The sequence below is a fragment of the Mytilus trossulus genome, chromosome 2, assembly GCF_036588685.1.
Source record: "Mytilus trossulus isolate FHL-02 chromosome 2, PNRI_Mtr1.1.1.hap1, whole genome shotgun sequence".
NCBI lineage: Eukaryota > Metazoa > Mollusca > Bivalvia > Mytilida > Mytilidae > Mytilus > Mytilus trossulus.
The window spans coordinates 59,844,811-59,857,925 of record NC_086374.1 but is presented as its reverse complement, the minus strand read 5'-3'; the positions used below and the strand labels follow the sequence as shown (position 1 = coordinate 59,857,925).

The 13,115-nt window shown below is 32.7% G+C and overlaps 2 protein-coding genes across 2 annotated transcripts; both read left to right on the top strand.

Annotated features, from left to right (window-relative positions):
* Positions 1–238: 238 nt before the first annotated feature.
* On the top strand, positions 239–1,794 carry LOC134707672 (uncharacterized). Its single transcript, XM_063567654.1, has one exon. It carries the CDS (start codon positions 775–777, stop codon positions 1,711–1,713), a length of 939 nt encoding a protein of 312 aa, XP_063423724.1. The 5' UTR covers positions 239–774; the 3' UTR covers positions 1,714–1,794.
* Positions 1,795–5,896: 4,102 nt separating this feature from the next.
* On the top strand, positions 5,897–12,414 carry LOC134707671 (uncharacterized). The gene is made up of 2 exons (XM_063567653.1): positions 5,897–6,173; positions 11,628–12,414. Exons 1-2 carry the CDS (start codon positions 6,039–6,041, stop codon positions 12,009–12,011), a joined length of 519 nt encoding a protein of 172 aa, XP_063423723.1. The 5' UTR covers positions 5,897–6,038; the 3' UTR covers positions 12,012–12,414.
* The last annotated feature ends 701 nt before the right edge of the window (positions 12,415–13,115 follow it).

Below are 13,115 nucleotides of genomic sequence, written 5' to 3'. Positions count from 1 at the left end.
AAAGATTTAAACATCCTTTGACCTCCAATTGAAATATTAAACACATTTAAAATATATGATTATATAATAGAATGGACGAATATAATGAGATAGTACATTGTACTACGAAAAAAGCATATAGTGATTTTAGAGAATTGTATTTCAATAGACCTATATTACGTCAGGGATTTTTTTAGGAACACATGTAAAACCCATGTAAACCTTCCGACACTTCCGTATAATTAAATGATATTGAAAATGGATGAACAAAGCAAAGTAGTGCTCCGAAAAGTGTACCGAACTTTTATAGAGAATCTAGATCCAAATTACGTCATGGACTTTCTTTATGAAATTGATGTTTTTGACGCAAATACTTCTATGCAGTTGCGAAGCATCAAATTTAGAGGGGACAGAGCTCGGACGTTCATGTTCCTAGTGACTGACATGGATAATATGACAATGGAAATTTTATACGAGGCGCTAAGGAATACTGGGTACGGGTTTTTAGCAGAAGTACTTCGCCAGTCATCATATAACTCAGTTTCCGTCCAACGTAAAGCAGAATATTTTAGCAAGTTTCGAAAAGAGTTAGTTGTGTATAGACATTATATGAAGCGTCTAAGTCACGCAGGAGATCACGTGACTTTTGAAGAAGATTTTTTCAAAGCAGAACAAAACTGGAAAATTGTTGAAAACTCAGGTTTGAGTAATAAACGATTTAAAGCTGCAGACATATATTTTTTCGCCCTAGGTGCATGATGTGAGTATAAAAGAGTGATATATGATAAAAATCTTATGTATACCGACGTTTTCGATAAGATGGAAAATCTGAAACCTTATTTGTCAGAAGAAAACCTACCAGAAATGATGAGACTTGTTCGATATGGCTTGGCCGTTTTAATGACAAATAAAGATGAACTAAGTACCGCCTTAGACTATGTGAATGATGCAAAAAGCAAATTTGACTTAATACATGCTTGTAGGGAAACGGGTACGGTTTTATACATTGAGTATAATATGCTGTGTCAGAAATACGCCGAAACTTTGGATCCAGGTCTTAAGGAACAACTCAATAACATTGCTAACAAAGCGATTGAACATTTTGCTGTTGAAATTGAATTTGATGAAACTGTGTATTTGGATTTCAAAAGAATGGTGCTGTTAAAACTGTCACATCTTCTCTTGGGTATAGGTATGTTTGGCGTATATCTAGATGTTTCTGTTACAACAGAAGACAAACGTAAAGCCAAAGGTTTTTTAAGATCAATAAAAGAGACTAAAGAAAGTTGGAAGAGAATGGAAACTCGTTGGAAGTGGTCATACTTTACAGCGAAAGCCAGACATTTCGGTTTAGATTATGATTTCTCAAACGCTATAAAATACACAGAAAAAGCACTTCGTTATGCTACAAAGGGAGAGTATTCAAAAGAAATACTAGGATCTCAAAATGCTCTCAATATATACAACAATTTGTGTAAACGAATAAAGGGAATTCACGATCATGAATATAAAACGACAACCCCATGTAATGATACCAAAGAAGACAGTCGAATGCAAAGACAATATGACCAAATAGAATTTGAGATAGATCATTCTTTAAGTAATTTAGAGAAGTTAGAAAATGAAATTAAGAGGTCTAAAGAAAGATTTTTAAAACTAAGAGAAAAGGTAAAACAATCCAGAAATAAAAGATACAAGAATGGAAGTCAATACAGCCGTGAAAGTAAGTTATAAAAAATCAGATTATTTCTGGAAACTTCGCATGATACTGGTGTAATTTTGTTGAAATAGCGGACAAGACAGCATATTTCTAAATAGGAACACAAAAAATGATTACAAACTTGATGTCTAACATGAAAAACACTGACAATACAACATAAGAACAAAACATAAATATCTATAGAACAAACACAAAAAAGTAACAGCAAATGCAGATGTTTTTCCTTTCATGAGTTTGCCCATATTATTTTCCTATGTGGTGTCTTTTAACATCTACACAGTTTGAAATCAATATAAATTGTCCTGTGGTAAAAAAAGGTTGAGAATGGATTCACACAAGGACTATCAAAATACGTCATCAATAACAAATCCCCCACTTGCTAAAACATGCAATATGTATGCTTTTCTGTATTTTTTAAAGTTTTGGTGTATGTATTCTTGACTATTTGTATGGTGGTTTTGCTGTGCATGTATTTGTTTGCCTCGGAGAAAAAAGAATTGGAATTTTGAGCAGAATAAAATATACAGAATAGACACCAACTCATTCTTTAAACATTTTGAGTCTAAACAAGTTAATAATAAATTGCACAGAGTAGATCAACGATCTCAAACTGACACCATAACAGTAAAACACTTTGTGATCAACCCTCTATGTATTGGTTAGACTAGTCTTTGACAAGGTAAGTACTATGAAATTTAATTCGAGGGGCTTGTCCTGCGCTATTAATTTCATAGCATATACCATTTAAATAGAATTTAGCACATATTTAAACTTTTAGATTGAGAAGTTTTTGTCTAAATCTCATGTTAGTTAATTTTCATGTATTTACATTACATTTGAGACAACATGTCCTAGTGGACAGGAGCTTATGGGCGGGGACTTTAAAGAAGATATGAGATTGGTGTTGCTGCTTCAAGAAGCCTCTACCAGATGACAGACCCAGTCGACAAGTAAAAGTTTATTGGCATCAATATCGGATCAACACTGCGAATAATAGGTAATGATGTTATTGTTGAAGGTATAGTTATCCCACGTTTGTATTTAATTGCTGTCTGTTATATTTGTTTTCGGTATGTTGTTTGAAAAATCTGACCGTTGCTTCAAATTTTTGAATTGCTTCGCATTTTGTCATTACTTCTTGACACAATGGCATGAAATTTGCTCATTATTGAAGGTTTTGCAATGGCCTTTACTTTGTTCATTGTGACATTTGATCTTTATGGATAGTTGTCACATTAACAGGAATACCATACTAGTATATATCTTGTTTTATAGAGTTACCTTATTTTTTAAGATGGTCATAAAACTTGTATTTTTTTGTTTATCTTTATAAAAATAAATTCAATGGAATGAAATATAATAATTATTAGACGAGCATTTAAACACACGCTATAAAGGTATACTAATATACATTTTAAGTATGAAATATATATAAGGGGGCTATAACAATGCAATACTTATTTGCACTATGATAAGCATTTAAGCGGATTTTCTAACTTTTTTCCCACAATATATTACTTTTTATTACATGTAACATTTAACGAACAGTTTTATGCTTTTATGAACAAACAAATTTTTAATTAACATTTTAAGAAATAATAAATAAAATTGAGAATGGAAATGGTGAATGTGTCAAGAAGACAACAACCAAACCAAAGAGAGGGGAAAAGAAAGCATGTTTGTCCTGAAAAAATACCCAAACAAGTAACAAATATTAAACCGTCTTTCGAAGAGGATTAGCGAAAGCAATATTTTGTAATTATGAATGTCAATCGAACTTGTATATTATATCTCCTTGAAATTTAAAGTTGCATGTTTGAATTCCTGTTGTAGACGACGATGGCAACAATGCGGTGTGCAATTGAAAACTTCTGCTTGTTTGTGGCATATAATTTTACCGGTATTTTGTCGTCTGGTGGTGCTGGTATTTACTTTTACCAAAATTGAAGACACAGGCGGAACTGAATGTCCCGAAGAACTGTTGATCGAACACATTTGCACTGGAACAATTGTTTTATTTATTGATATGTGTTAATAAATATAGCTAAATAATTGAATATAGTAATTTCTATCAGTACTTCAAGTTGCAGATTTACTGATAGACCATGCAACTCTTCTGGTGTACCTTGACACGGGTGCACATAGACAAGACATAAATACTTTTGTTTTAGCAGGTATCAAAAGACATGACTGTAAGACTAGCTTAAGTTCTGTCATAAAGTGTTTTACAGTTTATACCCAATATAGCCGTGGAAGTAAGTTATAAAAAATCAGAATATTTCTGGAAACTTTGCATGATACTGGTGTTATTTTGTTGAAATAACGGACAAGACAGCATATTTCTAAATAGGAACACAAAAAATGATTACAAACTTGATGGCTAACATGAAAAAAAAACTGACAATACAACACAAGAACAAAACATAAATATCTATAGAACAAACACAAAAAAGTAACAGCAAATGCAGATGTTTTTCCTTTCATGAGTTTGCCCATATTATTTTTCGGTAGTGGCACCCGTCGTGTTATTCACAGTTTATACCCAAGACAGTATCATGATTTAAGTAAGACATGTCTTTTAAGAAACATTTCAAGAGACAAAACGGAATACACGTTTTGAAGTTTATTGATGTCTATTCTTGGTCGAATCTTTCACAAACCAAATTCAGTCCGAAGGATTTCATAATAATCTATTAAAAGGGAGGAGATTTTTATATACCATATTCTCTGCAAGATAGGTTTGAACTGGCCAAGTAAATACAGAGAAGATTATGTGATTTTTTAAGGATTTAAATGGAAACTATTTGATGATAGTTTTTGAAGGTTTTGCTATGATAACCAATCCCCTTATTTAAGTTTCAAATATAATGGTAAGTTGACGTGAATCTAATGTTTAGAACCCCCACCCCCTGACTTCCAAGAGACAGATAGAAAATATACTATCAGACAAGAAGGAATCATAAATAAATCACCAATCCAAATGAAACACTATTGTGAAAAGGTAAAACAACAAAAACAAAAAAGACCCCACGTAAAACTAAAGAATTGAACAAGACGGATCCCGACATTAACTAGAGGTTAACTAAAATGCTCAAAAAAGGACAGCAGTTCCTGATCCGGTAGTGGCACCCGTCGTGTTACTCACAACAGTTTCAGACAGAAAGATATGGGTTTATGGAATCAACTGCCCACTTCTGTTATGGTACTATATCATTGAGTACATTTATTTTCTTACTTCTCACGATGAAAGAGAGATAAATGTAAAAATGTGTGATTGTTCATACCAACACACAAACCATCTAAGTATCATACTCAATAACAAGGATCATACCTAATAACACGTGAAATAAGGGGAACCAAACTGCCAGCTTGGAAAAAAATGATATAAGACTACAAGACACAACTAGTTGGTACATGTAGTTACCAGTAGTACTTTTTACATTAAATAAGGGTTTTATATATATTATTTAAACATTTCCAAATGCACTGTTTACAAAGTGGTATAATATATTCCTTGATCTGTCTTTATTAGTTTTAAAATTTGATAGTTAAGCATTCATTTGAGATTGATGTGTCATTTATACTTTGACATATATAATTTTAAAATCATACTACTGTACGTGTTCATGGATAAAACGCAAGGGCGATAACTGCTAATGAGAGAGATCAACTATCCTCTTTAGACGGCGTGATTGTTTGGTATTCTTTATATGATTTGAATAATAAGATATACATGCAGACATGTCTGTTTATTTTTAAGGTTACCGACTGGATTATTGGCATTTTGTAAATTGGTAAACTTTTTTTTTTTTAAATATTAATGCTATGATTATTTTATATAGTATTGACGTCATCGTATACCATTCTAAAATATTTTCTCCAGCCCTCGGAGTTCCACTTGTAAAAAGTAGTCTCAATAATACCGGTATTACAATTACTGTTTACTTAACAGAAATTATGTTTTTAAAATACTAAATGAGACTCATTTAATATATCTATACCATTTATTCTTGAATCTTATAGAACAAATTATTTTACACCTCAACCTAAAATAAATTAAATGTGTATTGTTATAATTACAATATGAAAATGACCTATTTTAAACTCTATGGCGTCTTAACACCAAAGAATTATAAGTGTTAAGCTGCCAATAATCCAATAATCTGATTGGCTTTTATGTATTCAAGATTTAATTCTATTTGGTTGTCGAGTCAGTTGTTTAATAACGTTTTAGAATATGTATGTGGAACTAATGTGCAGCTTAGATTTGACAAAAAATATGAATATTTTGTGAAACTGTATTTGAAGAGGTTTTTTTTGTGGTTACAACACCCCCGAAATGCCGACAAGTTCGTCCGCAAGTTCTCTCTCTATGAGTTGGAGAACTTACAGTCCTGGAAGTACCTCGACAACTACGTCCACCAAATCAGTGGATTTAACACGTAAATCAACATCACCATATAAACCTGGTCGTGTGAGTACTTGTATTTTTAATTGTAATTAGGACATGGAAAGTTGCTTCCATAGGGAATTGTCAATGAAATTTGGAAATAATCTTATGAATCTTATTAGCTAAAACGGTAAACGCGCAAAGTTTTTGTTGTTTCTTTTCATGAAAACGGAAATGAGTAATCATACATCCTAAGGTGTTACTTTCTATTAGTCAAACATTCACGCGTCAGTCTACTGTAAAACAGTGAGACAGAATCCTAGGCTAGTATAAAATCATATTCAAAACAGTGTGGTCCTGGCCATTGATTGACGATCTAAATTATCCCATTGACTGGGACAGATTAGGTGAACGTTTGTCTGTAACGACCATTGCTCACTTCTTACTTATGATTGAATTTAAACTGTGGGGTCATCAAAGGTTCTTAACGCCTCTAATAATAAAAGAATTCGAAAAATTATTCAGGAATAAACTTTATGTTTTGATTCTATTATTGAGATAAATCAACACATTGTATTATTTCGGATTCGTTTTTCGAATTGCATTATTTAGGTGTTGAGAACCTCTTGTGACCCCACAGATTCAGCGTCTTTAACAAGTACATAGTGAGCAGTGGTTGTTACCGACAAACGTTCACCTAATCTGTCCCAGTCAATGGGATCATTTAGGTCGTCAATCAATGGCCAGGACCACACTGTTTTGAATATGATTCTACTTCTGTATCCATCATTGAATCAATCGTCATTGATAAAAAGCTCATTTAATTATATATAAAAAAGAAGATGTGGTATGATTACCAATGACACTCTTCTCAAGAGACAAAATGATACCGAAATTAACAACTATATGTCACATTACGGCCTTCAACAATGAGCAAGGCCCATACAGCATATATAGTCAGCTATATAAGGCCCCAAAATGGCAAATGTAAAACCGTTCAAACGAAAAAAAAACCAACGGCCTAATTAATGTACAAAAAATGAACGAAAAATAAATATGTAAAACAGCAACAAACGGAAACCACTGAATTACAGGTTTCTGACTTGGGACAGGCATATACATCGATGTTCAGAATGAGGCGGAGTTTAACATCTGAGCGGGATCCCAACCCACCACCTTAGCTAGGACGATAGTGACACAGTACAACCTAAGAACGATTTATATGCTTTTTCTGTATGCCTTTTTGTCAGTTTCTTGGTTACATATGACGTGGATCTGTACCTATGAATCCCGTTATTGTGTTAATCTTCTATGATTTCTGTATTCTCGTCTTTTTTCTAACGTGCTATTTTCTGTGTGCCTTTTTGTGTTTTTTTTTCTTGCATGTGACGTGGCCCTGTACTTATACATCCTGCGTGTCATTGCGTTATTGTGTTATGGTAAATGCTTGATTATATATCTGTTTGTTTTATAGTGATTAAGATTATAACACAACGTTCACTGCTGTACCATTTTTTTTGTATTTTTACCTATCATATCGTTTGTTTTGTTCACACATCTTTGTCAATATAATGGAATTTCCTACGACTGTGATCCAAGTGAGAGGTTTAGCTAGCTATAAAACCAAGTTTAATCCACCGTTTTCTACATAAAAAATGCCTGTACCAATTCGAAATATGCCAGTTCGTTTGATGTGTTTGAGCTTTTGATTTTGCCAGTTGATTAGGGACTTTCCGTTTTTAATTTTCCTCGGAGTTCAGTACTTTTCCCTATAAAATTTGAATTCAAAACTCATTTCAAAACATGTACCATACCTTCAAACCTTTACAACAAAGTAGTGATGCAAACAGTAGCTATATCAATTTAATTCTGAACACAACACTTTTGTTTTCCAAACACTACTTCAGCTCTGTTTGATAAGTCACTGTGTTTCGACATGAGACTCAGGGTTAGTACAACCGATAAACAAACCCGCTTGTTTTCAATTTAAACTATTAAAATTAAGAAAGGAAATGGGGAATGTGTCAAAGCGACAACAACCCGACCATAGAGCAGACAACAGCCGAAGACCACCAATGGGTCTTCAATGTAGCGAGAAACTCCCGCACCCGAAGGCGTCCTTCATACCTTCAAAATATCTATACTAGTACAGTGATAATGGACGTCATACTAAACTCCGAATTATACACAAGAAACTAAAATTAAAAATCATACAAGACTAACAAAGGCCAGAGGCTCCTGTTCCAGGCGAAAATTGCGGCGGGGTTAAACGTGTTTATGAGATCTCAACACTCCCCCTATACCTCTAGCCGATTTAGAAAAGTAAACGCATAACAATACGCACATAAAAATTCAGTTCAAGAGAAGACTGAGTCCGATGTCATAGATGTTACAAAAGAAAATAAATAGAATGAAAAAAAACCATAAATAACAACAGACTACTAGTCGTTAACTGACATGCCAGCATACCTCAATTAAACTGTTTGAAAGATTATGTCTTCATCATATAAATATCAGACACAATCCATCCCGTTAGGGGTTAAGTGTCATTTTATCATAAAATATATGAGAAGAAAATAACTCGTGTCATGCCAACAACTGCTTTTTTTTTTAAATAAATGTTTTTAGTTCCGATGCAATTAAAGACCCTATAAGTGAAACAATATTAAAGCCAAAATATGCCATCTTTAATGGCCTGACAACAGTATCGTAACTATATCCCTTATTAATAAGTCTGTCTAAAGGTTTTGTAAGCTTTTGAGGTAAATACTGACATTTTTGTGCTTTGTAAAGAATATTACCATAAAAGATTGGATGTGAAATACCTGAACGTATATGATGTCTGCATGTTGAGTTATATTTACGAATGATTTCCTTATACCGATGATACAATTTAGTAAATGTTTTGACTAGTTTGTGATATTGAAAACCCTGGTGTAATAATTTTTCAGTAATACATAAATTTCTCTCCCTTAAATCGAATACGTTGTTACATACATGAGCGAATCGTAAAAGTTGAGATATATAAACATCATTAGATGGTTACAAGGGAACGTCAACGACTAAAATGAATAATTAACGATAGGAAATGAAAAATCATCTCTTTTATCATAGATGTTTGTGCTTTCCGTTAATGATATAGATATCAAGATCGAGGAGAGGGCAGTGGTCATTTGTTAGTATTAGCTTTATTTAAAGTAAGTTCAACAGGACAAATTTCCTTAGTATACATACTGAAGTCGTCATTATTGAGAGTCAATACATTGTATATCATCCAAATATCTAAAAGTATTGTTAAATTTTTGTATCAAATGTTGTTTTGATGGGTCTTTGCCAATTACAGACATAAATTGTAACTCATAACAATACAAAAACAGGTCTGCAATAACTGGTGCACAGTCAGTCCCCATCGGAATTCCAATAACTTGACGATATACGGAATCCCCAAAGCGAACAAAAATGTTATCAAGTAAAAATTCAAGCGCATACATAAAGTAATATGATATTTTATTGTTATAATATTTAATATAATAGTTATATAAAACATATGTTGTGTTAGGCTCTGATCATGTCCATAACGTTATAGTATGGTATTAGTTTTCTGTTTTGCTTTTTCCAATCATATTTTGTTGTAAAATGATGCCCTCTATGGGTTCTTGATTAGATAAATAAAATTCTTATCTTATCTTCTTATCTTATAGTATCAAAGCATGTCCAATTGACATAGTTCTTTTGTTTATTACTACTAAAAAATGACCTAAAAGAGTTTGAACATATGTTCTCGCATTCTGACTTTTTAAATGCCCAGTTAATCAGGGATGTGATATTTTTTCTTAATAAAAATATAAGGCAAAGTGGTATCTAGGGTAGAAAAATCAAAACTTTGAACAGATTCAAAATCACTAATATATGCGTGCAAACTTCCTACGAGTTTTTGACACTCCAAAAGTAATCAATTCCACTATTTTCAAAGGCCTTATTTGAGCAATTTATAATCACATTTTTTTTTATTGTACCAAGTGTACTAGTACATGTAAGTAAAATTGACAGTGTTTAGTGGAACAATGGCCTGAAGATGAAATAAATCTACATTTGTAAGGTTTTTTGTGTAGCTTCGGAAGCCAGTACATAGTTGGGACTTTCCATTGTATTTGGTTCTGCTTGTAAAGAAGTAACCAAAATTTCTAAAAATGAAGTCAGTTGGAATGTTGGTGAATTGGTTATTTTTCTGGTTTCCGACTGAAGTTTTGAGATTTTCGTAGGGAATTCTGAACTTCCTACATCAACACAAACTGACCGTTTTGATATTAACAATGGTGTTGGAAGTGACTTAACAACAACAATCAATCAATAGTTTTTTTTAAAATAACTTTTATTAATCATAAGACATAAAGACATAAGACATTTTATTTCACTAAAGCCCCCACATGGTGTATGTTACTAGTAGTACAACATTTTTTTAACAAAAATAAAATCAACTATTTATATCTTTATATCGCTCGTTTATAGATATAGGAAGATGTGGTGTGAGTGCCAATGAGACAACTCTCCATCCAAATAACAATTTAAAAAGTAAACCATTATAGGTTAAAGTACGGCCTTCAACACGGAGCCTTGGCTCACACCGAACAACAAGCTATAAAGGGCCCCAAAATTACTAGTGTAAAACCATTTAAACGGGAAAACCAACGGTCTAATATATAAACAAAACGAGAAACGAGAAACACGTATATATTACATAAACAAACGACAACTACTGTACATCAGGTTCCTGACTTAGGACAGGTGCAAACATTTGCAGCGGGATTAAACGTTTTAATGGATCCAAACCTTCTCCCTTTTTCTGAAACAATAGCATAACATCACAACATGGAAAAGCATACGATAAAATATCAATTGGCAGACTTAACTCAATCAAAAAACGTATGATTACACAATGAACGAATAACTTTGATCTGCGATATCTGAATACAAATGCAAAGTTAATAAAATATTAGCGACAAACATTCATGACCAAAAAGCTAACAAACAAATTCAAACACAGGACATCACTGAGAAATATTTAACCAATCAATGTTCACTTTAGAAAAAAAAACCGGTTTACCATGTTTAACGTAAATGCCGATTATCATGTATTTAAACCTTTGCCAGTTACAAATAATAACATACTTTATCTATAATGACATGGCTATAGCTTCAATCGTCCCAATCACCATAAACATTGACATGCCTTCTTTCCAGCATAATCTTTTCCCCATATAATTACAGTCCAATTCTACATCCTTTATAATCCTTGTAGATCCATTCCCCAGAACCTAACAAATGAAGTCTCAGAATGAAGTATTCGTCTACTGGAGGTTAAGCAGAAGAAATCAATTATTCAATCACTATGTCGTTACTACGACGAGCGGAGCAGGGTGGTACAAATATAGAAAACAACAGTGCGCATATTATTCAGTATATTATTATAGTTATAAATTGATAATTTTGCAATGAAAGCTTATTGATGATAATTGTTTTCTTTATATTTTTTCACAGACTACGGTTGCACCGGCTGATAATATGGGTATGAAATTTCCGTCATGGAGAGAACCTAAACCACTACGTCCATCCCGACCAAATACAGCAATAGAAACACCAACACAGAGCACGACGCCGTTTATAAGACCTCGATCGTACGTGCCTAAAGAAAAGAACTTATTGTCAAGATTATCTAAACCCACCACAGCTACTAAACTTAAAACTTTAGAATTCAACAGAAGGATCAATTTTATTGACTGTACTAAATATTTTTCCTGGTCAAATATGAAGCTTTACCAGGATCAAACGAGGATGTTTTATACTAGAAATGGTGGTTTAAGAAACTCGGCTAAATCTACATCTAGTTCCAGGACAATGTCCTCTCCGAAGAAAGTGTGGTAGATTTGACTTAATTTTATATTTACCGGGCAAGAAGGCAAATATTCATCAAACCATCATAAAATTCACCAAAATGGAATTGTGTGTGTGTCTTAGATGTGGAAAAACATCATCAGATTAACCCCGTGTTAAAAAACACAACATTGCATCATAGTAAACAATTATTTTATAACTGTTTATTTTCGCCGTTTAATGGGTTTTATGGTTTTAATAATTCAGTTCATTTCAAGTAGTGACTATATTCATGAGTGAATTATTATTATACTTCATGTTAAATTACCAGATTTTGATTGGGTAATACAAGGCAGATGATTTACTCTATCCAATGGTTTCGCGGGAGAACGTGTTTCGAATGTCACCCTCTCGGTCAGACCATTAATGTTATGTATAAAAAAGTCATATTTAATTTCAGTTCTTGTGATATATTGAGATTTGTATTCCTATTGATATTATCTGTTAGTGTATCGTTGTTAAGCTTTTCTGTTATAAGGCGGAGATTACAGTTTATTTCCCGAAGACTACATCAACATATTTAGAATCACCTCAAACAATAGATAGTGTTGCATACATTATGTTAAGTTATAAATCGTCCCGATTCAAGAAATAATTATAAATAATGTACAGATTGCCAACAAGTTAGCAACCAACATGAAGTTCCCATGAATACAATTGAGAATGGAAATGGGGAATGTGTCAAAGATACAACAACCCGACCATAGAGAAGACAACAGGTCTGTAATGCAGAGAGAAAACAGGGGAAAATACAGATGCAAGCAAAACAAAACCGTTTAAAAGAATGTTAGCAGTTACACCATGTGTTTTGCCTTCTTAAGGGCATACGATACAGTTTTGATCCTGTATTTACAAGTTCGTGAAAATTTGCATAGAGGCTATTTTTTACCTGATGAAATCAAATATGTAATAAAAATATACCTTCATGTGCTACTTTTTGAGTAAAATGAGGTCGAAATTTTGTATATTTGCTCAAAATTCAGATTTGTGGCCGTAATTTCTTTTTCGAAAGAAAGACATAACTTTTTTGTTATAAAAGATAAACACAAATTGTTTTTTGTTAAATAATCGGTAATTTCTGTATTTTATAAGTAT

What these genes read in the sequence shown, in the direction of transcription:
- LOC134707672 (XM_063567654.1), top strand. Translation starts at nt 775, where the DNA reads ATGTATACCGACGTTTTCGATAAGATGGAAAATCTGAAACCTTATTTG.
- LOC134707671 (XM_063567653.1), top strand. Translation starts at nt 6,039, where the DNA reads ATGCCGACAAGTTCGTCCGCAAGTTCTCTCTCTATGAGTTGGAGAACT. An exon ending in CACCATATAAACCTGGTCGT is followed by an intron (nt 6,174 to 11,627) that starts GTGAGTACTTGT and finishes ATTTTTTCACAG; the next exon opens with ACTACGGTTGCACCGGCTGA.